This window comes from Panthera onca, chromosome B3 (genome assembly GCF_046562875.1).
Source record: "Panthera onca isolate mPanOnc1 chromosome B3, mPanOnc1 haplotype 2, whole genome shotgun sequence".
Classification (NCBI taxonomy): domain Eukaryota; kingdom Metazoa; phylum Chordata; class Mammalia; order Carnivora; family Felidae; genus Panthera; species Panthera onca.
The window spans coordinates 71,703,599-71,730,518 of NC_138344.1; the positions used below are offsets into that span (position 1 = coordinate 71,703,599).

The 26,920-nt window shown below is 51.1% G+C and overlaps 3 protein-coding genes across 11 annotated transcripts; 1 reads left to right on the top strand and 2 right to left on the bottom strand.

Annotated features, from left to right (window-relative positions):
• Positions 1-2,544: 2,544 nt before the first annotated feature.
• Positions 2,545-12,935, bottom strand: NDRG2 (NDRG family member 2). Of its 5 annotated transcripts, none has more exons than XM_060619121.2 (17): positions 12,872-12,935; positions 9,972-10,038; positions 9,195-9,275; positions 8,819-8,860; positions 8,304-8,409; positions 7,969-8,089; positions 7,732-7,794; positions 6,721-6,781; positions 6,419-6,505; positions 6,164-6,220; positions 5,886-5,989; positions 5,164-5,208; positions 4,829-4,880; positions 4,530-4,577; positions 4,255-4,290; positions 3,807-3,858; positions 2,545-3,531 (listed from the first exon to the last, which is right to left on the bottom strand). In XM_060619121.2, the coding sequence occupies exons 3-17, from the start codon at positions 9,267-9,269 to the stop codon at positions 3,365-3,367; spliced, it is 1,116 nt and encodes a 371-aa protein (XP_060475104.1). In that variant the 5' UTR covers positions 9,270-9,275; positions 9,972-10,038; positions 12,872-12,935; the 3' UTR covers positions 2,545-3,364. The 5 variants fall into 5 exon arrangements, with proteins under 5 accessions (XP_060475104.1, XP_060475103.1, XP_060475102.1 ...); XM_060619120.2 differs by lacking the exon at positions 12,872-12,935 and adding an exon at positions 11,649-11,757; XM_060619119.2 differs by lacking the exon at positions 12,872-12,935 and adding an exon at positions 10,995-11,109.
• TPPP2 (tubulin polymerization promoting protein family member 2) lies at positions 11,175-17,491 on the top strand. Of its 5 annotated transcripts, none has more exons than XM_081795896.1 (4): positions 11,175-11,414; positions 15,571-15,812; positions 16,046-16,199; positions 16,869-17,183. In XM_081795896.1, exons 2-4 carry the CDS (start codon positions 15,640-15,642, stop codon positions 17,103-17,105), a joined length of 564 nt encoding a protein of 187 aa, XP_081652022.1. In that variant the 5' UTR covers positions 11,175-11,414; positions 15,571-15,639; the 3' UTR covers positions 17,106-17,183. The 5 variants fall into 5 exon arrangements, with proteins under 5 accessions (XP_081652022.1, XP_060475112.2, XP_060475113.2 ...); XM_060619129.3 differs by lacking the exon at positions 11,175-11,414 and adding an exon at positions 14,315-14,339; XM_060619130.3 differs by lacking the exon at positions 11,175-11,414 and adding an exon at positions 15,251-15,414.
• A 1,404-nt stretch (positions 17,492-18,895) lies between these two features.
• On the bottom strand, positions 18,896-19,494 carry RNASE13 (ribonuclease A family member 13 (inactive)). The gene has a single exon (XM_060619133.3). The coding sequence runs from the start codon at positions 19,492-19,494 to the stop codon at positions 19,030-19,032; it is 465 nt and encodes a 154-aa protein (XP_060475116.1). The 3' UTR covers positions 18,896-19,029.
• Positions 19,495-26,920: the final 7,426 nt, after the last annotated feature.

The following is a 26,920-nucleotide window of genomic DNA, read 5'->3' on the forward strand; positions in this document are numbered from 1 at the left end:
CCCGCACCTGAGGGAGGAGCCCGTGGCCACTTGCAAAGGTGAAGCAAAAGGGGTGTGTAGACAGGTGGTACACCCCCAGGCCCCAGTCTGCAGGGATGCTTAAAGAGGCCAGTTGCTGACTACTTCCTTTTTATTTGAATTTTGTTCAGAATTACTATCTTTAGATGTATTGAATGTCAAATATAGAATGCATCCTACCTTTACTATTTACCCAGTTTGGGGGAAATTCTGATGTTGGCAAGGAGAGACGATGCAAACAACGTAATTGCTCTGGGCACCATTTACCTTGACCACACCCCTGGCCTCCAGTGACAACTGATTCTCACTTTCCATTTAGTACCAAAATCTCTAGAAAGGTGGCGTCTCCCACTCTGGCATTGCCCTAACTCTGTAAAGGAGTGCTCTCTGAAGTTTCACATCTCTCCCTCCTACTGCAGGGTCAGTTTTGTGTGTACTTTCAGAGACTCACTCTTTCAAATCTCTTCATGAGTTCCAGACTTTCCAAGCTGACCCACAAGATTCTCATCACTGTAGTCTTCTAGTTTTATTCTCTTTCCCAGTAAACCCTCTCTTAGTTATCTTGGACTTCCATCCCTGAAGTCAGGGAAACACATCCCTTGAGAATGAGAGGAAGAGAGAAACAGGAGTCCTAAGCCTGAAGCAGAGACAAAAAGTAGGGAATTTGTGATTCAGCCTTCTGTGAAGTCACCTCACCTCTCCTGAGCTCTGACCTTCAGAACAGGCAGGAGCCACAGACCATGGCTTCCCTATGTAGCTACTGCATAGAATCACAAAGAACACTGGGAGATTTGGGAGGGAAACCGAGACGGGGGGGGGGGGGGGGGGGGGGGGGCAGTTAGGAAGAACCATGCCAACCACAGGAGGGCACTGCATCCCCATGGGTTAGCCTGGAATGTCTAGGACCAACAAAGTGAAGAGGTCAGACAAGGACAGCAAACCCCCTCTCCCTTGCTCCCAGCAGAGAGCATCTCTCCCTCTTCCTAACTCTTGGGTTTCTCATGCTGACACATCTATAGGAGAGGGACACACAGTCACCACCATGTCACACACCACCTGCGTGACAGATACATACACACACATTCACACGTGTACACATGGTATCCTCCCTCTTCTGAAGATTACCTTGCTAATGGTGTTCTCTGTGTGAGAAGACCTGCCTTCCTTCCCATAATGCACAATAGCACCTTTTGCCAGGCAAGGCTGATGCTGGTTGGAGTTCTTTGCCTTTCTGTCATGTTTTGTTTACCTAGGAGCTAGTCAGTCCAGTGATTCCAATTGTGCTATTTCTTTAGGGTGGCATTAAAGCACTCTTTGCTACCTGCCCGGCATGAGGTCACCCAACACACTTGCCATCAACAGCTAGCTCTATAACCCTGCGAGTCACCTGAGACCCCAGCCCCCTCCAGTCCTGGTCTCATGCATTTATAGCAGTCTCAGTCCTGAGAGAGTGACGAAATGCTCAAGAGTCAGTAACATACTCCATGCCTCCCTTCCATGTCAGTGTGTCAGCACCAGACAGCAAGCTGCATTAGTCCTCAGCTCAGTTGCATTGAGGAAAGCACATAATTGTGTGTGGAGTACTCTAGAAAGTACTCCAGCAAGTGACCTTGTAATAGTCCATCCACAGCACTCTTAACAATAACACTGTAAAGTACCTTCCCATTTTTTACTTTTTGTGCTCCAAGAGCCCAAGAATCAGCCTGCAACAGCCACAATATCTGAAGTCCTTTTGCTGAGTATTGTTCATACTTGTTGAAAAACTTCTCAGAGAACCAGTCTAAAACTCCCTGAATTCTTGGATTCATGGGGGAGGAGGATTCCTGAGAGGAAATCCTTTGTGCTCTCGCTCTCCTGAAGGAGTCTTCAGATTGGGGTCAACTATGACCAACCCAACCCCTGTAGTAACTGCGTGAGGCCTGGTCTACTGATTCTATTGAACCATCTAAAGTGGAATCTAGGGGCACCTGGGTGACTCAGTTGGCCAAGCGTCCAATTCTTGATTTTGGCTCAGGTCATGGCCTCATGGTTTGTGAGTTTGAGCCCTGTATCAGGCTCTACACTGACAGTGTGGAGCCTGCTTGGGATTCTCTCTCTCCCTGTCTCTCTGCCCCTTCCCTGCACAAGTTCTCTCTCTCTCTCAAAATGAAGTTTTAAAAGTTAAAAGTAAAATAAAATAAAATAGAATTTAGGTGACCCCTAGGGAGGATCCTGCAGGAAGGTGGTCACAAGATGTCCTTGGACACTTCAGCCAGTATTCTGTACTTCCTGCTTCAGATCATGATGTTGGTGACATCAACTAACTAATAATAAGTCCCATAAAACCTACGTAGCTCCTCTCTCCCAAAACTTGAAAATACTATCAATATCAAGGACAATACCATCCTATTGGAATAGGGGCCAGTGACCATGTAGTCACGTTCTGTGAAGTGTCCATGCCATATCTGAGAAGAGAATGTGGTTGGGCAGGGGGAAGTCATGAACAGGGGCATGATGCGGGCATACTCAGACAAGGAAGAATGGCACTCAGTTCCTCTACAGTTTATTGTTACAGCAGAAATTGTGGGACACAGGAGGGCACCCTCCACACATAACACAGTGTGGTCAGAGCCCCAAGATAGCCCTTCCCACCCCTATGACAAGCCCCAAGCAGCCCTGCCCCAGCTTAGCTCCCTCCCCCTCCCACTCTAGACACACACTGTCTAGACAGCTACCAAAGTTAGTGCAGCCAATGGCCCCAGGCCCCTTCCTATTGCCCCAGCTCCGATCCTTCCCTCATACTTGCTCATTGCCCACCACCTCCCATTCCAACTTCCATTTCACACACTGGGTGTTTCTATACCATCCTGAGGACCATTAACCCACCAGCAAGCCTCCCCTGACACACATTCAGTTAGGTCCATACCCGTCAGAGATCTGAAGGGTTCATGAGAAGCCCTATCAGATTTGGTGAATGGAGTCCTGGCCCCAAGTCCCCCACCCTTGCAATGGGATAAGTAGGGAGAGTCTGGTGGAGGCACATGGGCAACCACAACAACCTCCTGTCCCTTATCAACAGACACCTAGATTAGGGAGAGGGGTATGTGCCCTCATCACCTTAACACCACAATGAGGGAGAGGGATACTTTAGGGGTCTGGGTCCCTAAGAGATATTGGGACATCTCTCCCAGGAGCTGAGGGGAATCACAGGTTAGAGGTCAAGGTTAGGGTAGCAATCAAAGATCAAGGTCATCTCCCCACATGATCTGCCCATCTTCCCTTACTCTGGCCCAGTGCCCTATGCACCTCCCAGGTTAGTGCTGGGGGAGGTGAGGGCTGGGTCCTACACCAGGGCGACAAAGGTCACTCAACAGGAGACCTCCATGGTATGCCCTGGAGGCCCTGAAGGGAGAGTTCCAGACTCGCTGCTCTGGGACAGGGTGCGAGAGCGGGACCGGTTGCCGTCAATGGATGCTGCGCTGGTCAGGGAGGCTGTGCGCGATCGTGACAGGCGAGTCATGCAGGATGAGGCCACTGTGGAGACAGAAGGATGAGCAGGTAGGCATAAAGGAGGTGAGACAGAGAGGCTGGCAACTCAAGAGTGGGGTGCTTGGGTGAGCCGAGAGTCACAAATGGGGCTGGAGCGGGAGGTCAATGATTTGGCAGACGGTGGTAACTTCCAGAACTAGCCTGAAATGGTTCCCTCCCCCCACCCCCTCCCACCCCCCCCACCCCCCCAGTGCCCATCCCTTCCCCGCTCCTGTGCAGCAATCACTGTTCTCATGATAGCTTCTGACTCCCATACTCACTGTAGCCCATGCCTTGCAGGAAGTACTTGAAGGCCTCGGTCAGCTTGCCTGGCTGTGGAAGTAAGAAGAGGAGAGGGGGACAGTGAGGTGAGGTTAGAAGCTGAGATGGAGGGTTGCCTGGGTGACTCAACTGAGCATCTGACTTGATTTCAGCTCAGGTCATAATCCCAGGGTCGTTAGATCGAGCCCCACGCCAGGCTCCACACTGTTAGTGCTTGGGATTCTCTCTCTCTCCCTCTCTCTCTGCCCCTCTGCTGCTCACGATCTTGCTCTCTAGCTCTCTCTCTCTCTCAAAATAAATAAATAAACATTAAAAAAGAAAAAGAAGCCAAGCTGGAACCCCAAGCCATGGCAGGTTAGGTGTGGAATGAGTGGCAAATGGATGAGCAACAAAGTGTATGGTTCAGAGCCACTAATATCCCATCCCATGGACGGCAGGGGTACTCACCTGAGTCAGCTGGGGCTGGCCTCCAGAGTCAGCCATCTGTGCAGGAGACAGAGACAACCATCCAGAAGACATAAATAAACGGAGCCATGCCAAGAGATAGAAAAGGTTCTCTTTTCCTTAGCCTCCCCACTCCAGGCCCTCAGGGTTTGCTTTCTTTATCTGCCCCACTTGCTCCCATGCAGGACCTGGAAGGCCTAGAAGCTGAATCTAGAAAGGATCTATGGCTCTGCACAGGGGGCCAGGAGTCAGGCGGGGTATGGAGTAGGGTTACTGACCTTGAGAAAAGAGGTCTGGGTGGGGTCCAGCTTTGAGTTACATTCCACCTGGAGTAAGCAGGAGGCTGAATGAATGAGGTCATACTCCCTGTGGCCCCTCCCTTCGAAGGGACCCAAGGACCCAGATCCCAGTTTCTTTCCCATTAGCCTCGTACCCATTTCCTTCTTACCAGGAATCAACCTCTTATGCCCCACAGTCACTCTCCCTGTTCCAGAGCTGGCCTCTTGGCAAGATACCCCTCTAACAACCACCCTGGATCTCCAACCCTCCCTCACCCACCCCAAAATTCCCTACTGACCACTGCATCTTCATGGGGTGCTTGGTCTCCTACCACCAGCATCACAGGGCACCTAGAGGCATAGTGTCGGGAGAAGAGGGTAAGGCCCTGGTGCTCTGTCACCTGCCTTTTCCCAGAAGAGCAGTTAGACAATGTTTGACTCCAAAGAGGAGACGGTCTTCTGACCCTACCAAGACAATTCAAAGGGGGATGGACCTAGACAGTGAGATTTGCTTCATAGGACAGGGTGGGAGGTAATGAGAAAACTCCCTGTTAAAAGACTCTCCTTCTAAAGAATATAAGCACCTAGGGAAGATCCAGAGAGAGAGGCAAAGCTTTATCTCTTAACGTCTTACTTGAGGGTGACAGCACCTCCACGCTCAAGGTTCAGGTCTCGGCGGCTAGAGAGGGGTTCAAAGAGGAGCAGGAATGTTAGGCAGACAATGCTGTCTATCCGGATGGAAGCCATCTCCTCCCTGAGGAAGCTCTCTTCCTCCCAGAAATTACAGTCAAATATTAATAATTAAAAGTGAGAAACAAGGGCATCTGGGTTGCTCAGTTGGTTAAGCATCTGACTCTTGACTTTGGCCCAGGTCACAGTTGATGAGTTCAAGCCCCACGTTAGGCTCTGCACTGACAGCGCAGAGCCTGCTTGGGATTCTCTCTTGCTCTCGCTCTCTTTCTCTCTCTCTCAAAATAAATAAAGTTAAAAAAAAAAAGTGGGAACCAAAGGGCAAGGTGGCAGGCAGGCCTCAAACACAATCCCTATGGTCATTTGTGCCCCAGGTCTCTGGCCAGAGGTCAGTGAAGGGGGAGGAAGGGCACATGGACAAGAGACCATCTATCTCACTTCTGGGAATCCAAAAATCCAAGGGAGGTAAACAGGAGAAAGGGGGACGGCTCCATATAATTCATTCCACGGGGTCTGGCCCGCAGCTGCCCCAGCTGCACACCAAATCCTGCCCTCCTCGCACTGTGTACATCCCAGACTTCGCTCTCCTTCTCTGCACCTCCCCACGACCCCCAGCTGCTGCTTCTACATTTGCTTCACGTGTGCGCACACACACCACCCACTCACTTGTTGTAGCTATTCCAGTACAGTTCAATGTTCTCCAGATTGGGTGCATGTGTAATGATATTTCTGTACTTTTGTATCAACTCAGAATTTCCAGACAACTCCTCCTGAAGGAATGAAGAGGAAAAAAAATCAGGATTGAGAAAAGAAGTCAACAGTTACTGGATGAGAAGAGCCAAGCTTTCCTCCCTCCCCAGATCCCATCCCAGTTAAGGGAGTCACCCCAAGCATTCAAGACCCTAAGGTCCCCTCTACTTCCTCCAGCTTCCACAACCACTTACTTGGCTGAAGAGATGTCCAAGGATCATCTCCGGAATGGAAGAGGTGAGGCCTGTTAGCTATGAGGAAAAAGGGCAGGTGAGCAAGCTCAGGATACCACGAAGAGAAGAAACCCAGGCTACAAAGTGACACACACATCTTCCCTGCTCCACTCCCCTTTCTTGACATTCACAGGCCAAGCAGTTATGCTAGTAGAGCCTAACTGGACCTACACAAGCCCCGCCCCCCCAGACATCAACACACAGGCTCCTCCAAACCTTGTGGGCTGCCCAATCCATCCAGCCCTTGGCATTGGGATCAATGTTGATGAGGACAAGACCTTCGACTGTATCCGGGTGAGTAAGCTGAGGAGTAGCAGGCGGATAGGGAATCAGAGGCTGGGCAGGGCCTTATCCCTTCCCACTGAGCTCCGGCCAGTCTTAGGGTCCCATGGGGCCTGCCCCCCACCCCCTCCCCACAAACACACACTATTAAACCACACTCTCCTAATCAGTCTGCCATGGGCCTTAAACCTTGTCTGGGTTGCTTTTGTGTTTTTGTTTTTGTTTTTATTTCTTACAGCATATCGTGACAGGATGTAGGCCCCAGCTCCAACACCAACTCCAATTATTGTGGAAAAACTGTGAAAGAGAAATGCATGTCTAATGGGCCCTGGTGTCCAAAACTTTGGCTTTTCAAACTCCTCACCCTCTCTCCCAAGGCCACATGCACAAAGGACAGAACACCATCTTCCCTTGAGGGGTGCTAAAAGGGAAGGCGCCAGGGAGCTAACAATTGACACTGGTAATCAGTGTAGGTCCCTGAAGTCTATCTTCAGCTCTCTTGGGAAGCCAGGGTCTTGAAAAGAAACACCCATCCCCCAAACAACCAGACGCTTGTTTTCCTACATAGCTCTGTGTCCATTCTCAATTCTCAAGAGCTAGTTCAACTTGTTCTGTTTTAGTTCCTGGTTCCTCGTGAGAAACCGGGAAGAAGGGAACTTGAAGCAAGATGTTAAAAAAAAAAAAAACAACTTCAGTGAACAACAGGGACAATGGGGGAAACAGAGCCAACAAGGCAAACCGGAGCTGCCCATGGCCCGGGTGCCCAGGAAAAGCCAAGCCGGGAGTCCTCCGCACTCAGCATACATACCACAGAGGCTCACCTGTCTTTCCCTTCCTTCTCCCTCTCTCCCTCATACTCAGGGTGTGAGGGCTCCAGATCACAGGTGTGTGTGTGTGGAGGAGGGGAAGTAGGAGGGAAAGACAAGTCCATCTGGCTCCTTGAGATTATGTCACCCCTCCACTTCCTCCGACCTTCTGAATCAGAGAAGCCCCTCCTCAGCCTAAGGCAGGGCCACATATAATCCCTCCCTTTCCTGCCTCTATCCATTAGGGCTACTCAGCTGATTCAAGTCCATTTCCAAACCTACCCCTTCCTCTCAAAAGTCAGGTGGAGGCATGGAGGAGGAAGGATATATCTAGGATAGAGACCACAACCCGTCTAGGAACCCTGGTGGACACAGGAGTTCTAAGGGCCCCATTATGCCAGACAGAGAACTACGGTTTGGAGGGGTACCCAGGCTTCTCACTTTAAGTACTGCAGGATGCAAGGGATCATATCCGCCAGCTGGTCCAGAGATGGGTACTGATATCTGGGGAAAAGAAGAATGTTAAGGAAAATACCAACCTGTCCCCGCTGCCCCGCACCTCAGGGTGTCCTATGTATCCTTTCCCGGAATCTCCACTGTTTCCTCCTCCCGAGTCCACTCTTCCCCACACCCCCTGTGCCTCACAGCCCAGTGAGGAGGGAGGTAGCTAATTCTCACCCCAAAGGGAACACAGGAGCCCCCTCTTCCATTCCAGGGGCATCCACATGAACTCGCACGAAGTTCTGAATGATTTCCTGCATATCTCCGAATTGAAACAGTGGCTGGAAGCAAGATTTATCTAAAGAGAATCCCCATCACCCCGATGGTAGAATCAGCCAGGGAAAAGCAACCCGAAGTCAGAACCTGCCCTCTTTCTTTTATGCCATAGTCAGAGGACAGAACCTCCCCTTGACATGCCACATGGGTGCTGACCCTTCCCCATCCCTTAGGGTTTTACCCTTCCCACCAGCCTCTTCCCAGAAAGGAGTGGGAGGGGAAGGTGAGGTCCTTACAATTGAGTCCCACATCATGGTAGGTGAGTATCGCTGGGCGTTTGGGTTTGGGGGTGCCATAGACAGTAAAAGTGACAGAGCCATAAGGTGTCTCCACAGAGTGAGTCTGCAGAAAAACAGGTCACCATCAGGAGGAGTCAGGCTGAGAGGAAAAAGAGGCAAGAGAAGGACGCCCACAAAAGTCAAAGTCAAAAGTCGGGGAGTTGAGGTATGGGAGGGGCAAAGCGAGGAGACAGGAACAAAGATTTAGAAATAGGATCAGCAAGACTTTGGTTCAGGTAAATAAAACAGTGGAAGATGATTCAGAGGGTGGAAAAGAATCCTAAAAGTTGGGAGAGCACCAAGGAACTCTGAGGAGGAGGAAAAAGGAAGGAAAGGGAGAGATGGGAAAGGGAAAGGACTGGAATGGAAGGAAAGGGAGCAGAGAGGGGAGAAAGAGCCAGGTAGCAGTCCTCTCCCTACTGGGAGACAGGAGAACCCCTCCTCCCACCCTGGGACTACTCCCAAGCTGTTACCTGTCCCTGGTCCAGGAGGATTCCGGCAGCTAACTCAGCCTCCTGGAGAGACACACACAGACAGACACACGCAGACACACACAGCCATGTAGAGTCATAGATGGAGAGACAGGCACAGATAAAGAAAGGCAAAGAGACCAACCGAGACGAAAGACAGAAAGAGATGACAAAAAGAGACATGGAGAGGATGAAGGTTAGTGCAGTGACAGGACAAAGGCCTGACTCCCATTGTGGTGTATGGGGGAGAGACATGGGTACAGGTGGAGAAAACAGGGGTGTGGGTTAGAAAGAGATCATGGATTTGGGAAGGCAGGAGGCGAGGGGGATGCCCGCAGGCCTGGACTTCGGGTCTGGGAGTCGGAGGGTCTCTATTGACCTTGGCCACCTCGGGCGTCTGCCCTGGCAACAGCGGCTTCTCCTCTGTGATCTGCACCTCCTGCAGCTCTGCCATGGTGGCCTGGTAGGATGAAGAAACACCAAAACTGGGGAGGTTGCCTCCACCCCTGCACATCTCATACACCTGGCTCCCTCTCTCAGCCCAGGACAGTGTAGGGTGCAGAGGGCCCTAGGAGAGGGAGCACACATCAAGCCTTTCTCGCCCCCAGCTCCATGTCCAGGCCGCTGGAAAGGCAGGCTAATGGCAGAGGACTCAGGATACCACTTCTCTTCAGACTGGCCATCCCTCTGGCTACCCCTCAACACCCACACCTCCAGACCCCCCTCTCCTGTCATGCATAGAAATACCAGGGTGGGGCAGGAGTGTAGCTCTGGTTTCCCGTGCTATATTTAGGGGCCACCCCACACTCCCAGAGTTAGATAGGGATGAACCTCATGGCTCAGTGACTGGGTACGCCAATGATACTAAGGAACAGAGTAGTGAGAGTTCATAATTAACTGTGACCTTCAACTAAACCTCAAGGTCAGCAGCTCAAAGGGAAAGGGGTTAAAAATGACCCAAGTACCAAGACCAAGAGGGTGAGAGGGAAAGAAAGAAAAGAAGAACAAGGGACACCTGTATCCAACTGACCCAATGTTTCCCTTCCTTCCAAGACTCTCCCTCCCTCCCCATTGTGAATAAATTAGCATACATTCAACATTAGTGGGGCTGGTGAGGAGCAGAACACCTGTGCAGCCTGGGGGTGGGGTCACTTACTGGGCTCCTATTGGCTGGATGCAGTGGGGTCAGGGGTCAGGGTTCTCTCCCCTCCTGGCTCAGGGGTCTGAGAAAACAAGGCAATGAGGTGAATGACACGGGAGACAGACGCTGGGTCTTTTAGGGACAGAAAGCCTCAGCCAAGATCTAGACTACCTGGGTCACCCACCCTCCCCAGGTCACTAACCCTCCCTAATCTGTACCCCTGAGTCCAATGAACATGTCTTCTCTAGGCTTCAGCTAGAATCAATACAGGCTGGAGGGGCCTGCGGGGCAACACGGAGAGCAGGTATCAGCCCAGGCTGGGGGAGGAGAGAAGGAAGTGCTGATGTGGAGGAAAGAGCGTGGCTTGTGTCGGAACCTCTGGATTCTAGTCCCGGCTCTGTCGCTGAGGGTGTGACCTTGGCCCACTCAGTTACTTCTCTTGGCTTCAATTTCCTATTTGCAAACTACAAGGGGGAACTAGGGGATCCTCAAGGTTTTTGACAGCTCTCAAGTGAGATGAGGATAGCTGAGCATGACTGTTTCGCATTTAAACGTTTAAAAATGAAATTCAAAAAGCCTCGTGCCTTCGAGTCTCTCCTCCACCCAGTCTCGGTGTGGGTGCCCCGAGCGGAGAAGGGAAGGGAGGGCGGCCCCACAGTCTCCTCCCAGCACCCCCCCCCCGCCCCTCCCGCCCCGACGACCCGCAAGGGCCGAGCGCCAGCTGGGAAGGGATGGGTAGGAAGGATGGGACTGACCCGGACCTGCACCCGTCCGCACCTACGCTGCTCGTCCGCGTGGGGATCGACACCCTAGCGCGGCCGGCGCGGAGCGCCCGGGACCCTGGACACAACCTCGCGCACGCCCCAAACACGCCCTGCCGCTCGCGGAGCCTCCGCCTTTGTGCGCCGCAGCGCAGCGCCCCCTCCTTGCGGGCCCCTTCCCCCGAGCGGCTGGCTCCGAGGGATAGGGATCAAACCGCCCACCGGCCCGACTGGCGCCATCCAGGCCCTGCGGCCCCTCGCCCGCCCCTCCCCCTACCTGCTGCCGCCGCGGCCGCTTCCACCTTCACTTGCCTTTGACTCTCCGGCCCGCCCGGCTCGGGCTCCCCACAGACCCGCCCCCGGCCCGCCCCAGCCCGCCCACGGGCCGACAGCTCCCTGCAGATCCGCCCCAGACCCCCAGTAAACACGCCCCCCCTTTATCCCGCCCCAGGCTGTCTGCCGCTCAGGGAGGGGCTGGGCTGGGGACCCGAGGGGTACCCTAAGGGAAGCAAACTGCTGGGTGCTTCCGCGTTCTGCTCGCGCTCCCCACGACATCCCCCCGCAACCGAGCGGTTGTGGGGTGTGCGGGGATCCCTTAGTCCTGCAGGGGATCCTCACTCCTGCCTTCCACACCGCCCCCACCCGTGACCTGGATCTGCCTATCGCACTGTGGTTCCTTCCTTCGCCCCCAGACCCAGTATGAGGACGGGTAGGGGGGAGACGAACCCAGGGTGCTGACACCCCACGATTTCGACTCCGCTTGCCCGTAAACAGAGCTAGGTTAAGGAAGGAGGAGGTGGGCGGGGATCGCCGCGGAGGAGGCGAGGGTCTCGCCCGCTGGGAGGGGCAGGTGTGCTAGCACCGACGGGTGGGGGTGGGGGTCGTCGAGGGCGCAGGAGTTTCAACTTCGGGGTGCCCAGGGTCCTGGTACCTCCTCTCTGTGCTGCGTCCCGACGCCAGCTCTCGGCTGCTGAGAAGTTGGAAAACAAGGCAGGGAGGGGGGGCGGGGAATGCGGGGGGCCGCTATAAATAGAGGGAGATCGCAGGAGGGGGGGCGAGGATGGCCAACGGGGACTCTCGGGTCAAGGCCCCAAGGGGGGACGGAGGAGGGGCCAGGGACCCCCAGGGGCTCTGACTCTAGGGTAAACAGGCGTGGGGGCGGAGTTAACTCTGCGGGGGTGGAGTAGGGGCTTGGGGAGGACGCTGTGTCCCGGGCTGGAACCCAAGAGACCCTGTGGCTTCGGCGGTAACCCCTCCTAGTCCGGCCCAGAGGAGGAGGGTGAGACAGGCTCGGCCCGGCTGTATCTCAGTGCCCAGGCGGTGTTTTCTCAGAGACTGCTGCGTGTCGCTTTCGGGGCCTGGGGTGGGTTTGCGGTCTTAGACTGCTCACTAGCCCCATCCGAGCCCCACCCTAGATGCACCCTCCCTGTGCCCCTAGAGGAAGGCCACCTGGAATGGGATAGTTGGGTGGCCGAGGGGTTCCTAAGTTGTCTTAGACAAAAGGAAACCAGATTGAATTCCTCCCCACCTGCACCCTTCCAGCGCCCCCACCCCCACCCCCACCCCACCAGGGTTCTCACCCCATCTTCCTTCAGCCTGGTTCCTGAGTTACCATTTCGGGGGCTGGGCGGCAGGCCAGTTGGGAACAATGGCCAATGGAACTGGAGCTGCCAACCGCAACACCAGCACAAGCTGCCCCCCCCAAGACCCCCAAATTGCCCTCCCCCCTCCTGCCTGGGAACCACCCCCCCCCACCCCCCTCACCACCCACAACCCCCTCCCATCCAAGGAACATCAATGCCCCTTTCATCCCCACTTGGCAGGGTCTATTGGAAAGAAGGAGGGGCCAAGAGGGAGGAGGTGACCCAGAGTAGGAGAACTGGTCAGGATCAAACCCCGGGTCTCAACAACCTCGTATCTAAAGGACCCCGGAACCTTCTCCCAATTTGGAACATCGAAGTTTTCCTCATTTCCCTCCCCCCACCCTCTTCATAACTGTTTCCCTCAGAAACTGGCCCAGAGGCTGGGCACCCTGGCAGCTTGCCTAGTCCCCTCTCCCCTCTGAACGCCAGTTTAACACTCTCCTGGACAAGGAAAAGCTTGCTGGCCTTAGGATCATAGACAGAGCTGTGTAGGGCAGGAGAGAGGTCTTACCAACCCCCCAGGAGCTGGGGAAGAAAGAATGCCTAGAGCTTCCGCCTGCAGTGTTCTCTGATGTGTACAAAGTAGTCTGTCTTGGAGTGGGGGAGGGAAGGACCTGGAGGTTCCAGCATCTAAATTCGTCTCTGGGTCAGGATGACTCAGGGGGAACCTGATAAGGGGCCTACGCAGGGGCGTGGGGCGGGCAGGAGGTGGGAAATTTCCACTGGGATCTGTTTGCTTCCGGGGCCTAGGGGTCTCAGCTCCTGCAGGCAGAAATGAGGCTGGTTCTGCCCTAAGGTAGGGTTCCCTTTGTCAGGGTAGGTCCCAGCCCAGCCATAAGTCGCCCAACCAGAGTAATCTCTAACTCCCTTCTCTTGGGCCAGAAGCAGCTTCAAACTGTACCTTCAGTTAAGCAACAGTTTTGCGAGCCTGCTGTGTGCCAGCCACTGTATAGATGCAATTCAAAGAAGTGTGAAGGGTGGTCATATCCGTTCTAGAAGCATATGATGAAGTAGGTGGGAGAAGGAATAAAGACAGAAAGTTAAGAAAAATGATGTCTATAGAAGATTAATTGTTTAGACAAAAAATCCTGTGCCAAGTGTTTCCCATTCTTCTCAATTGGGAGATGAGAGATTTCCATTACCGCTTGATGGTTTTAGTATCCCTTGACGGAGACAAACCATGAATTCAACAATACTTTTATTTTTTTAAATAAATTTTTTTTTAACATTTATTTATTTTTGTGACAGAGAGAGAGCATGAATGGGGGAGGGGCAGAGAGAGAGGGAGACACAGAATCAGAAGCAGGCTCCAGGCTCTGAGTCATCAGCCCAGAGCCTGACGCGGGGCTCGAACTCACGGACCACGAGATCGTGACCTGAGCCGAAGTCGGACGCTCAACCGACTGAGCCACCCAGGCGCCCCTCAACAATACTTTTAAATAAGGTTGTTTTTTTAAGATTTTATTTTTAAGTACCCTCTACACCGAATGTGGGGCTCAAACTACAAAGAACTTACAACCCCAACATCAAGAGTCACATGCGTGCTGCATAGACCAAGCCAGGCAGGCTCCGCCGTTTGTACGGAATTCTGATATTCCTAATACCTATGTATGTAGTGATATCTACGTGTGCAAAGTGTGCTATTTATTCACTTGACAATATTTTCTGTACATATAAATCCCAGGGTCCCTTGCAATAAATCAGAAATCCTCTCCCCAGGAGACTGCAGCCCACAGACTAAGAACCATTATTTTGCTATAATTCAGAGGAAAAGGGTTTTTGTTGTTGTTTCCTAGAGTGTACCACCCATGAGGAGTACAACCACAGGGTATTTGAGTGGGAGAAAGGAACGTTCTGTCCAGGAAGAAAAGAGCAAGAGGGAAAGCTTGGGAGAAGAAATACACAAGTTACTCGGAAGAATTGAATAGTAGCTAGTAGGTGCAAGGTACTTCCCATATATCATCCCACAATACTATAAGGTAAGTTTTATTGTTACACAGTACAGGTGAGGAACCGCAGCTCAGACATTTCTGAAACAGAAGCTTCAGTGATTTGCCCAAGGCCAACCAACCAGTGCTGTAAATGACAAATCTAGGACTCAAATCCCCACCCAGATTCATCCCACTCCAAGGCTATTCTCTTTCAACCATGAGGTAGCTAGCCTCTAAAGTCATTATGGCCCCCAGATGAAGAATAATATTGATGAGAGATAGGTGATGTTTGATAAAAGCATGGGCCAAGTGTGAAAGTCCTTGACAGTTTTTTTTTTTTTTTTTTTTTTTGTCTTGTCACTGAAGATCCTTAGAGCATTCTTGAGCAGGATTAATGTATAAAAAATAGTTTTGTGGGGGCGCCTGGGTGGCTCAGTCAGTTAAGAGTCTGACTTCAGTTCAGGTCATGATCTCACAGTTTGTGAGTTCAAGTCCCGTGTCGGGCTCTGTGCTGACAGCTCAGACTCTGGAGCCTGCTTCAGATTCTGTGTCTCCCTCTCTCTCTGCCCCTCCCCACCTCTCAAAAAATAAACATTAAAAAAAACATTAAAGTTCCTACTGAGGTTGGTGTGTCAAAGCCACTGGGATTCTCCATGTTGGTCACTAACTTGGACTTGAGACTAGAAAGGAGGGCACTGCTGGACTGATGCCAACCTGTTTCCATTAACCCCTTCCCTGGGCTCCTCTCAGCACTGTGCGACAGACCATAAACCAATCTGACCAGGACCCAGAGGACTGTGTCAGGCTGGGGGGAATGATGAGGGAAGTTTGATCAGCTGGAAAGATCAGAAGGGTGGCAACTTGCTCAATGCAAAGTGGGGAAATGAAGGACCCCTCTCCCAAGACAGGCTGTAGCTTCAAGCTGATGTCACATAAACACTGCTGAGGTCATAGAAGCTTCCCTCTCCTCCCGTTTCCCCATTGCCACATAGTCTCCCCAACCAGCTGGCTCCCACATATCTGCACACACTTATAAACAAAGGCTGAGAAGGGGCAGACACCATCCGGCTACTCTCAGGTGCACAAAAGTGGTGAAGACATAGGTGGTAGTGGTGATTATTCAGTATGTAGGATCCATACTAGTATCCCTGGTGCTGGGAACAGTAGGGGGGGATGGGAGCGATGGGGGGAAAGGAAAGAGAAGAACAGGGAGGAGGGACTTTGTTCCTGTTGCTGATTCTTATTTTGTTGACTAACACCCATCCTCATTACTCCTCAGTCGTCCCTTCTCCTCCTCCCTCACCCCCAAGTCTTCCTCCCTGCGGCCCTCCCCCACCTCCAGTTGATCATGGCATCAGAAGCAGAGAAAACGTTCCAGCGGTTTGCTGTCTTTGGAGAATCATCAAGCAGTGGCACTGAAATGAACAATAAGAACTTCTCCAAGCTATGCAAAGACTGTGGCATCATGGATGGCAAGATAGTCACCTCCACTGATGTGGACATCATATTCAGCAAAGTCAAGTAAGGGGCCAGAGATGGGGGCCAGGCACACAAGGCAGTGGGACCTAGAAAGGTTCATGTGGGAGGACACAATAATGGGTCTACTGAGCACCTGCTGGGTACCTGGTCCTGTGCTGTTCCCTGTCCCAGGACCCTCAGTGTCAAGAGACCAAATCTCAGTCAGGGAAGGGTTGGGCCTTGGAAGGTTATGAATTCATGTTCCAGAGTTCCTGGATTTCTGTCTGACTGACCAGAGCCAAGAATGTCCGAACCATCACATTTCAGCAGTTCCAGGAAGCAGTGAAGGAGCTGGGCCAGAAACGATTCAAAGACAAGAAGCCAGATGAAGCTCTGGAAAACATTTATAAACTCATGGAAGGCAAGGATCCAGCTACCACTGGTGTTACTGTGAGTGACATTCTTCATCCCTAACCCTTGACTCTACTTCTCTAAATCCCTGCTGCTCCTATCTCCCTTCCCCCTTCCAATGTCCCTAACCTCTGTCGTTAGTAATACTGTAGGGAGACAAGGCAGAAAGTCTCTGGGGCACTGTTGGGATTGGAACAGACTTTAGAGATCATCTAGTAATTTCAGGGATGAAGAGACTGTGGCTGAGAGAAGGGTCCACATCTATTTTAATAATGAAGTTAAGCCTTGTTTCCAAGTGTCCAGAGGGCTCTGGGGGAACACTGAGTGCAAAGGACTTGGTATCTGATCCCCACTCCTCCTCCCACTCTTGTATAAGATGTAATATCTGCCCTCCTGCCTCCCACCCACCGTCTGTTCTCTATTTGTCCCCTCTCTGTTTATGTTTATTTGATTTTGAAAGAGAGAGAGAGAGAGAGAGAGAGAGAGAGAGAGAGAGAGAGAAAGACTATGATAGGGGAGGGGCACAGAGAGAGGGACATACAGAATCCAAAGCAGGCTCCAGGCTCTGAGCTCTCAGCACAGAGTCCAATGCAGGGCTCTAACTCACAAACTGTGAGATCATGACCTGAGCCAAAATAGGACGCTTAATGGACTGAGCCACCCAGGTGCCCCCTGTCCCCTCTCTATTTAAAGCCCCTTCTATTCTAGGTTTCAAATAGGGCCCTCCCACTTGGAGGGACCTTGCGTATTGGGTCTGGGGTTGAAGTCCTCTGGCTGCAGTCTGGTCAAAATAGCTCCTCTGGAAGCAGAAAACTCCATACACACCCCATTCATTCCCAGACACCAGACTCCTCCACCCTCGTGAGTGGATGGCTCTTGCCACGTTCCTACCCATGGCTGCATCTGGGCCCTAAAGAAAGCAGCCCCATGCCAACAGTAGAATAGAGCACTGGGTCCTAGCAGAACCAAAGTCCATCTTTAGACAAGGGGTGTGACAGCAAAGGGGAAGAGAGAAGGATCAGACCCATCATCCTCTGGCTTGCAGAAGGCAACAACAGTGGGTGGAGTGAGCCGGCTGACAGACACCAGCAAGTACACCGGCACCCACAAGGAGCGCTTTGACGAGAGTGGCAAAGGCAAAGGCATCGCAGGACGGGAAGAGATGACCGACAAGTCAGGCTATGTGAGTGGCTATAAGGGTGCTGGCACCTATGATAAGAAGAGCAGCAAATGAGAAGTAGCCTCAACAACTAGGGTCAGTTAGTCCTCGACCCAGCATCTTACACACCACGGAGGAGCATAGGGAATAATAAACACCTGTGTGTGCATCAGCCAATGAGCTCTGTCTTTCCTTCAGGGAGAGGGATAGATAGACCCACTGGTGCAGAGAGAGAGAAGAGAAGACCCCACGAGTCAGGGTTTTGAGTTCTGCACCCTTTCTCTAGTTAACCTCATGCCTCCCAGCCCTAGGTTAGCATTCCCCTCTACAACTGCGTCTAAGAACAGAGCTGAGGAATATATTTGGGGATAAGAGATAAACCAGATGTGGAGACAAAAGCATTTGCTCCTTGCACTCATACATTTCTGGTATCCACCCTTCTTATCTCCCAAAGGGAAGTAGCAATTCTCGATTGGACCTAGTATGACCCAGACACCACTTGTTAGACCCCTCCCTGTCCCTCCACCTCCCTCCCCTGTTGCAGCCCAGGTGGTGTTGGAGACATGGAACAGAAAATCCCACTGACTGCTAAGGGTAGCCCAGGAAGATGGCCAGAGGTGAGTGCCTCCAGGACTCCCAGAGCAGGAGTGCTTGTGTGCCGAAGAAAAAGGAATGAAATCAGAATGGCTTCAGATATATTTTTATATTTTTATTTTGGAATGATTATAGATTCACAGGAAGTTTGCAAAAATAGTACAGAGGGGTCCCACATACCCTTCACCCAGTTTCATCCAGTGGTTATATCTTCTATAACTCAAGGTGTGGTTTTAAAACCTTCTGTGACCACAGCGAGGCTCACCTCACACCTGTCTTGTCAGTGGCAGATCCTGTAACTGGAGGGGGGGCGGGTTGTCAGGAAGAGCTTTGGGAAGGAAAGGGATGCAGTCATCTTGGGGGTAACAGGTCAGAGAAGATCATTTGAAACTCCAGTGAGCCACAGTGAGAATAATGGAAGGAAAAGAAGTCAGAGAGAGGAATACAGGGAGACTAAAGGAGGGGAGTGTAGGGGAGAAACTACCCTGGGCTCTGTGGTAGAAGGAGAGAAGAAAGAACAGGTTACATGGAGAGAAGAGCAATGATTTCGTAGAGAGGAACAGACTGGGGACTGAGGGCCATTCTGGAGAAGTGAGGCTAGAAAGACTCTAAGGGTCTTGAGGAGGACCTTTAGCTAGAGGTACCTACCATGTAGGTGAGTGAGTGGAGAGAATCATAAGAGAGATGGAGACAGCTGAGGAGAGAAGGGTAGCGGGGATGGGGAGTTGAGACATGGAGCTGGGTGCCTGTTGTCATGGTGTGAGCTGAGGCTCTGGGCCTCCATCCAGGATTCAGGATCTGGCCCAGTGGAAGGACCGTCACTGCCAACTGGACACAGTCAGCTTCTTGGGTGGGTAAGGCTGTCTGTGGGAGAAGGAAGATGACGGGGGAAAAGAGGAGGTAAACAAGTTGGAAAGGGTCTACAAGGCAGTATGAATTTGCATGATGACTGAAGCTCTGGACATTGGTCCTACTTCCCTGGTCTCTTGGGAGGGGGCCCTGCCTGCCTTTGAAGTCAGGGAGGAAGCCTTGTATCAGAAATCAGAGGTTTGGGAATGGGAACAGGCTGGTGTATGGTGGCAGTAGGGGGTGGTTCAAATCGAAAGCCTCCCTTTCCTAGTAGACACCAATGATATCTATCGGTTCCGCATCACGCTTTCCGGAACAGAGCAGGTAGAGCCTTTGGTTGGTTAGGGTGCTGTTGTAGTGGCAGCTGGTGGGCGGCTGATTAGGGGCCAGAGAACAGATCGTGATGGGGAAGGAGTCCTCTGTGAATGTACAGTATTCGTTGTAATTCTCACAGAAACTCTCACTGTACTTGCAGAACTTCTGGACTTCTCTCCAGGGGGCATGCACCATATAATGGATTTGCGGGCAATACCAGCTCTTCTGCTTTCTGCCCCGTACATAGGCCATGAGACCATTACAGTAGCCCTGGAAGCCCTTTGGGTAGTGCACCCTGGGATAATCGACGTGTAACATGTGGAAGTCCTTGATGGCAATCTGCATCTCGATGTCCACAACCAGAGCTGTCCCGAAAGCAAGCTGGAGAAACACAAGCCAGGCCACAGCTACTGCCATTCCTCCTGCTGGTAGAGTTAAGGTGGTTGGAGGCAGAGGTGGGCCTAGAGTGGCTGTCTGCCCTTTCCCACAGTCTCCAGTGTCCCCGCAGCCTTCCCCTATACCCTAAGAGCTGTACTGTATCTCAGATATCACCTAGCCCAAGTCCTCATGCCCCAGAGAGAGGAGACACTTGCTGGTTGTCCACCTTATATTAGCCATTCCCCCCACTCCCTTGGTCCACCTTGGGGTCTCAGCCTCAGCCAGTCCATGAGCTGTAACACTTACAGAAGAAGAGGTCCAACTGGTCCTTGGGTGAGTGACTCTTCCCAATCATCCCTGGCTCTGGTCAACCTTTCCGGTAAAAAAAAATGCAAAGGGGACAGAAGGAACAGGCTGAAGCACAATTCTCTGACTGCTCTGGAGAAAGGGCAGGAGCTGGAAGACCAGTGGGACAGGAGCAGGAATTCTTGCCTGGAGCCAAAGACAGCCCAAAGGTGAGAAGAGGCCAGAAATTTCTAAAGACCAGTCTGGGAGGAGGGCACGTCCCCTGAGTTTGAAGAGCCCCTGGACTGAGGGGGTTGGGTGGGTGGGAGGATAGGGACATTGCTGTCTGGTCCCCTCCTTTCTGCTGTCATCGGAACACTTAGTTCCAGCTCCCTGCCAAAAGGCCCTACGTTCTTGGGCTTTCTTTGATGTTTTCTCTGGTCCATAGATCCCTCTCTGCGGAAAGGTAAGGAGGAAAACACTGTTGTGTTTCTGAGGAACAAGGTGCTGCTTGTTCCTAACCCTCAGAGAACAGAGGGTCTGCCACTCATCCCACTCACCGTGGCCCAGGAGGCCACACATGCACTCAAGGGCCTCCCTCTAGAGTGCTGGGTTGAGAATCAGAGACCTCGTTGTGGACTCCCCACAGTCCCCATCATCACCTTCCCACCAGTCACAATCACACTGTCACACCAGCTCCCTCACCTGTAACTTCAGGCCCTGTCAGAGTCAGAGCACTCCTGGAAACTGAAGCACACTGACCCTGAAGCCTCAGGCTTGTCAAGTTGGGTTACACAGGTTGAGTTGGACTTGAGGAAGTATGGGCCATCTGAGTCCAGAGAATCAGACTCTCAATGTAGTTTGTCATGCTGGGAAAGGGCCGGACTCTTCTTTTCGTCAATACCTGCCCCTTCATCAGAACTAAAGAGCCCTCTAAAGCCTGCCAGCCACTGTCCTTGACTTCCACATGCCTCTCAGCCTTGCCTCCCTGTAGGATGTTGTCTGGGTTGTGGGCCTCCTAGTAGGAAGAATGGGATGGAGGAGTCAGAACACAGACCCCTGAGTGTTCCAAGGCCAATGAGTAATTTGGGGGTGGTGCAGAGTACTGGAGGTGTCGGGGTACTGGCATTGTTTGTTCATGTTCCCCCTAGCCTTGCTCTTCCTGGAAGCATGAATTGAAGTCCAAAACTGAACCCATCCTCCCCACAACTTGCTTCTCCTCCTGTATTGTCTGTCTCTGTTTCCTCTGTCACAGGTGATCCTAGACCCCTCATTCTCCCTGACCCCACCTGTGGTTGCAAGGTGGGTAAGAGTAAGGCTTTTGAGTAAAACAGACCAGAAATCCTGGCTGAATCCTTGCTTTGCTGCTTACAGGCTGTGTATCCCCAATCTAAGTTTGCTAAAACACTATCAGCTTCAATTTTTCATCTATTAATAGGGGTAATACTTTATATACCTCACGGCAGTATTAGAATTCATTAAGATGTATATCAAGAGCTTGTAGCTCAGTGCCTGGCACATGGTGAGTACTTAATATGAGCATGAGTCCATCAATCCCACAGTCCTGACAGTCTTATCTAACACTAAGAACCTGTCCCTTCCATCCCTATCTCTGCCCCTCCTCAGGCTCCCCCCTTTCCTGGATACCACATGCTCTCCATCTCCAGTAAGGCTCTGCATCTCATAGGACAGACAGAAGGCTCTCCATGACCTGACTCCTGCCATGTCTCCTACTGCATACCCATCCCCATCTGTTTCCCCCTTTGTGTCACCCTCCACCTCCTTGTCCTTGTGCATGCCACCTCCTTTACCCCTGATACTGTTCCTCTCCTCCTCCCACTCTTGCCCCCATCACCTCCACTGAGCTAGCTCATGTGAAGACTCAACCCAGAGTTCCTGTTTAAGAAGCCTCTGCTTGGAAGACCTCACCAGGGAAGTGTGCACAGCCAAGCGAGTGAAGGAAAAGCCTACACAGGCAGGTGCCTCGCCTGTATCCTTCAGTCTGGGTCTACAAGCCAGCACCAAGTGGGAGCCATGCAGGGTGGCTCCTGAGACTGGCTGACTCATATCTTTGTTGTGAGGAAGTCTGCTGCTGTGGTCCCCACCTCAAAGCGTGCCTCCTCTTCCCTATTTGCTCAAGGCTGCAGCTTCCCTGAGAAGAGGAAAGGGCTTGTCATGGCCCTTGGTCTTCTTCTTCTTCATTCATTACCCACCTATCACGACTCACCTCTGCACACACAGTTACAGAAATGGAACAGCACATTGTAGAGGAGAGACTTCGGTACCTGATATAGATAACCTACGGAATTTCTGCCTCCTCATCTATAAAATGAGACTAATACCTTTCTTGCCTCATAAGACTACAAGAATAAAGTGAGATGGTCATCATGAACATGACTTTCAACCATTACACAGTGTATAAACAATTATAACTGGATATTATCTCCTAGGTTCTACACCGACTCACTTTTCCCCCAACTCCATATTGGCAAAGCCCCTTATATTCCCCAAATGATCCAAGTGACCTCCCCCATCCCCACTCTGCCAGTGTAGAGCCCCCTCTGACACCTGACTTAAGCTTCATCTTCATGAAGCTTTCTATTATTAGTCAGGCCCTGTGTGGATTACCTTAAGATTTTTTGAACTTAGTTTTTAGTTGTTAAATACCCTCTGAAAAGCACTATGACAAACGTTGGGGCAATACAAAGGTAAATAAAACAGCTCCAGCCCAGATTACATTTATAATGCAGCAGGAAAGACACACATATAAGCATATGTTACAAAGGCCTCGGAAAGGGGGTGAATGTATGATGGGCCTTCAGGTTCCAGACTGTAGTTCTAGAGGCCCGGTCTTTAAAATCCTGTCCTCGAGGTGCTGATCCATAGCCCTGCTGTTTCCACACTGACATCCTTGTCATGGTTTCATCTGCTCCCTCAGCCTGAGATTTGTGGAATTCATTGCCTCAGTACTCCGGGCTTTACATCCACGAGAATTCCCCTAGAGATGAAGAAACTAAGTTTGAGAGAGAAAGAGTAGTTTGCTCAAAGTCATATGTCCAATTTAGTAGTTCTCAACGAGGGGAAGGCAATTTGGTCATTTCTGGGGACATGTTTGATCATCACAACCGGAAGGGGCTACTGGCATCTAGTGGGTAAGAGGCCAGGGGATGCCTCTAAACATCCGTGGTTGCACAAGACAGCTCCCACAACAAAGAATTATCAAGATCAAAATGTAAATAGTGCTGAGGTTGAGAAACCCTTGTCTGGGGCACCTGGCTGGCTCAGTCAGAAGAGCATGTGACTCTTGATCTTGGGGTCATGAGTTCAAGACCCACGTTGGGTGTAAAGATTACTTTCAAAAAATAAACTTAAAAAAATAGAAAAGAAAACCCTGGTCCAGTGAGTGAATCCGATTTTCTAACAATGGCAGAATTACTTATACCTCATATATTGAAAAGGGTCAGTAAATAGGCAGACCTTGGAAATGTTTTTGTTAGATTTTGCTTTTAGTGGTGCTGGGTTTTTCTGCCAGCAAAAGGGGCACTGAGAGTTCACCGTTGAAATAACTTTGAGTCATTTTTCCTGTCAAGGTGACTCTCTGCCTGTAGTCTTCTACACATTCTCTCCTACCTCCTCTCCTTAGTGGTAAGCATTTCTAGAACAGCTGGCTAGAGTGGCAGGTGCAACGGTGATTCCCTGGGATGAGAGGAACCCCAAGATTCTGCCCAAAGTGAGCTCACCACAATCTCAGTAATGTCACTGTTTGCCCTGTCCACCCAAATTCCTCCAACAAGCAGACCAGGTCATGGGCACTTCCTGGGTTGTCCTTGAACCCAAAGGGATCACTTCATGCATCTCAACCTTCTTGTCATTACTTCACCTCAGCCCCAGGGTTGAAGTCCAGGAGCTGCCTTGTCAGTTCCTCCATCTGCCAACCAATGCTGCAGGTTGCTGGGGGTCCCACGCATGACTGGGGTCATCCAGGGGCCGAATGAATGCCTTCTAACCCAGAGATCAAATCAGTTAAGATCACTTATATGCAAGGCACTAAGCTACACCCTGTGAGAAGTACAAAAGAAGTATAACAGATGGTCCTTGTCTTCTGGAGACTGATAGTCTAAACTGGAGGAAAATGATAAATGTGAAGAAATAACCAATGATTTAAGGCAGAAAAGTACACATCTCGAAGACAGTAACTGTAGGAATTTATTTTTAAATGTTTACTTATTTTTTGAGAGAGTGGGGCGGGCGGGGAGTGGGGGGCAGAGAGAGATGGAGACAGAGGACCCGAAGCAGTCCCCGTACTGTCAACGCAGAGCCTGATGCAGGGCTCAAACTCATGAAACTGTGAGCCTGTGACCTGAGCCCAAGTTGGAAGCTCAACTGACTGAGCCACCCAGGTGCCCCTAACTGTAGGAATTTAGAGGTGAGAAAGATCCCTCTGAATTGGGAAGATCAGAGCAAATTTTCTGTGTGAGAGGAGGGTCATCCTGGGACCTTGGGATGCATCTCAAGGAACAGTCAATAATTAAACCGAGATAAAGAAGATTATGAAAGGTATGTTTAAGAAAATAGACAAAACCAGCTTGGCTAGAATTGAGGCTCTCGGTGGAAGAGAAGTCAGAGACAAAGTTCGAAAGATGGGTTTGCCAAATTGTGGCAGGCCTTGAATATCAGGCTGCAGAATTTGAATCTTATTCTGCAGATAAAGGGGGAACTGCCAGTGGCTCCCGAGATAGAGTGACCTAATGAGGCCTCTCAACCCCGGAGCAGGTCTCCCTCTCCTACATCCCAGCTTGTCTAAAAGCATTGGTTTGGGAGCTATAAAGATCCCAACCTCTGTCAGTACCGTGCCGCCTCCAGATCCACAGCTGTTCCAGGAAAGGTCATGAGAATTCAAAGACCCAAAGCAAGTCCCACATCTGACCCTAACTTGCTGTTTGTTTCACTTTCCCTGTCTACAGAAATGAGCCCATTACCTTTATTTATCCTATAGGAGCAATAAAATTAGGGTAACAGAACTTGGATCTGCTCCTGCTTGTAGGGAAACTCTCACGGGCTTTCCATCGGTATCCAGAAGCTGTGTGGAACTCCGGAAGGGGGAGAGGCCGGGCTCTGAAGGGTGGGCACCAATCCAGACCCGGCCCTCCTCCCAGCCAGCTCCCCTCACCCCCTCTCAGCCAGGCGAGAGGAAGTGGCAGCTGTTGTCCTGTGGGGAAGACAGGCAGAGGTCCACCTGGCACTGCTGGGATTTTCACAGCACCCGCCCCAGTGACTTTAAACACACACACACACACACACTCACACACAAACACACACACACATACACACACACACACACACACACACACACACGCAGCAGCATGGCATTAGCCTGGGAGTGGTTGGGCAAAGAGCAGTGGCTGCGGTGATAGAATGAGAAAGCAGAGGGTAGCTACCTCATATCCCTGGGGTGAGGTTGCTTGTGTGAGGGGCTTTCTTCCCTCCCATCTTCTCCCACTATTTTGTCTTCTTGCTCACCCCTTTCTAATTTTTCTCTTTTCCCTTCTGCCAGACTCTCTGATCAGTCCTTGGCCTGATACCTGACCCTTTTTGTTCTCCCTAATCTTGTCCCCCTTCCTCCATCTTTTTCTCTTGCCCCTTACATGTGGTGTAGGAGAACTGGCAAAATTATCCCATTGACTGCAAAGGGAAGCAGATCTTGGAAGCTGGATACTTTGGGCAAATAAACAAAATCACCTGCCTTCTCCAAATAATTGAGGCAAAGTAGGGGTTTCAGCTTGAATTGTACAGATGGTAGTTTCAACCCTTTAATTTTTGGGTGCAAACCTAAACCTTTACTGTCTCTCCCTTTCGGCCTGAGACACAGTAGGGCCGTGTTTTACTTTCATGCAGCACTAAGGTGGCCTTCTGGAGAACCCAGCATAATGGATTTGAAGAGCAAACTAGGATAATTATAATGACAGGAAAACACAAGAGCACAGGGCAGTGCAAGTCGTGGTTTGGAAACATCTCACTCTAGAATAATGAGAAGTGAGGAGTCCTGGCTAGGAATTCAAATGAGCTCTTTCCCACCCCCCCTACCTACCCCCCCCCCCCCCCCCCAGCCTGCCTCCAGTCCAGGGCTGGACAGGCTTGTGCTGATCCACATTCTGTCCACAGTCTGCTTTAAGCCATGAATTTTATTTCCAAACATTTGCATTTCTACAGCAGCAGAGGCATAATTCTCTATCCAGAAGTTCAAACTGCAAAGATTCAGGCACCTTAACAAAGCAGTGAATGCTGTTCCACAGCCAAGGTCTCGCTGAGGGCAGAGCACAGGAGCCAGAGACCTGTGTGAACTTGCTCCTGGTTCTCTGTCGCCATCTAGTGGTGTTTCCCATCTCCAACACCACCTTTTCTTCCAAAAATCATCCTGACCCTCAGCAGGTCACTCCATCTACTAAAATCATGTTCCACCGCCCTCAAAACAAAAACCTCCTCTTCTCGACTTGAAATTCTGACTTCTAGACCAGACCACAAACTTTACAATCAAGAACGTTCACATGGCTTCGCTACAGTTATAATCTACAACAAGGGCCTTTCACTTCCTCTGCTTAGAACACCCCCACCCCAGGGCCTCCCCAGTGTGTGCAGAGTAAAAGTCACAATCCTTTACTGGTCTCTGAGGCTTTCCATGATCTGGCCACTTGTCCCTCTCTGACGCATCTTTCACCTGCTCTGATCATCCTTCACCTGCTCCAGCCACGCTGGCTTCCTTGCTGTTCCAACACCCAGGCATCTGTCTGCTTTAGGGCCTTTGCAGTGCTGTTCTGTTTGGACCACTGTTCCCCACATAAGCACAAATTCACTTTCTCATCTTCAGGTCTTTGTCCCAGCATCGCCTACCTTAATGTCCCTGTTTAAAAATCACTGCCTAACCAAAAGACATGAATAGACGTTTTTTTCAAAGGAGACGTCCAGATGGCTAACAGACACATGAAAAAATGCTCAACATCACTCATCATCAGGGAAATACAAATCAAAACCACAATGAGATACCACCTTACATCTGTCAGAATGGCTAACATTAACAGCTCAGGCAACAACGGATGTTGGCGAGGATGTGGAGAAAGAGGATCTCTTTTGCGCTGCTGGTGGGAATGCAAACTGGTGCATCTACTCTAGACAACAGTATGGA

Bases quoted from the DNA above. Each gene is read 5' to 3' on its own strand.
- NDRG2 (XM_060619121.2), bottom strand. From the start codon at position 9,269: ATGGCAGAGCTGCAGGAGGTGCAGATCACAGAGGAGAAGCCGCTGTTG. The intron at 8,861-9,194 runs GTCAATAGAGAC...GTGTCTCTCCAG, and splicing joins AGACGCCCGAGGTGGCCAAG to GAGGCTGAGTTAGCTGCCGG. The intron at 4,578-4,828 runs GTCAGTAGGGAA...TGCTTACTCCAG, and splicing joins CACCCCATGAAGATGCAGTG to GTGGAATGTAACTCAAAGCT.
- TPPP2 (XM_081795896.1), top strand. From the start codon at position 15,640: ATGGCATCAGAAGCAGAGAAAACGTTCCAGCGGTTTGCTGTCTTTGGA. The intron at 15,813-16,045 runs GTAAGGGGCCAG...CTGACTGACCAG, and splicing joins ATCATATTCAGCAAAGTCAA to AGCCAAGAATGTCCGAACCA. The intron at 16,200-16,868 runs GTGAGTGACATT...CTTCTATTCTAG, and splicing joins CAGCTACCACTGGTGTTACT to GTTTCAAATAGGGCCCTCCC.
- RNASE13 (XM_060619133.3), bottom strand. From the start codon at position 19,494: ATGGCAGTAGCTGTGGCCTGGCTTGTGTTTCTCCAGCTTGCTTTCGGG.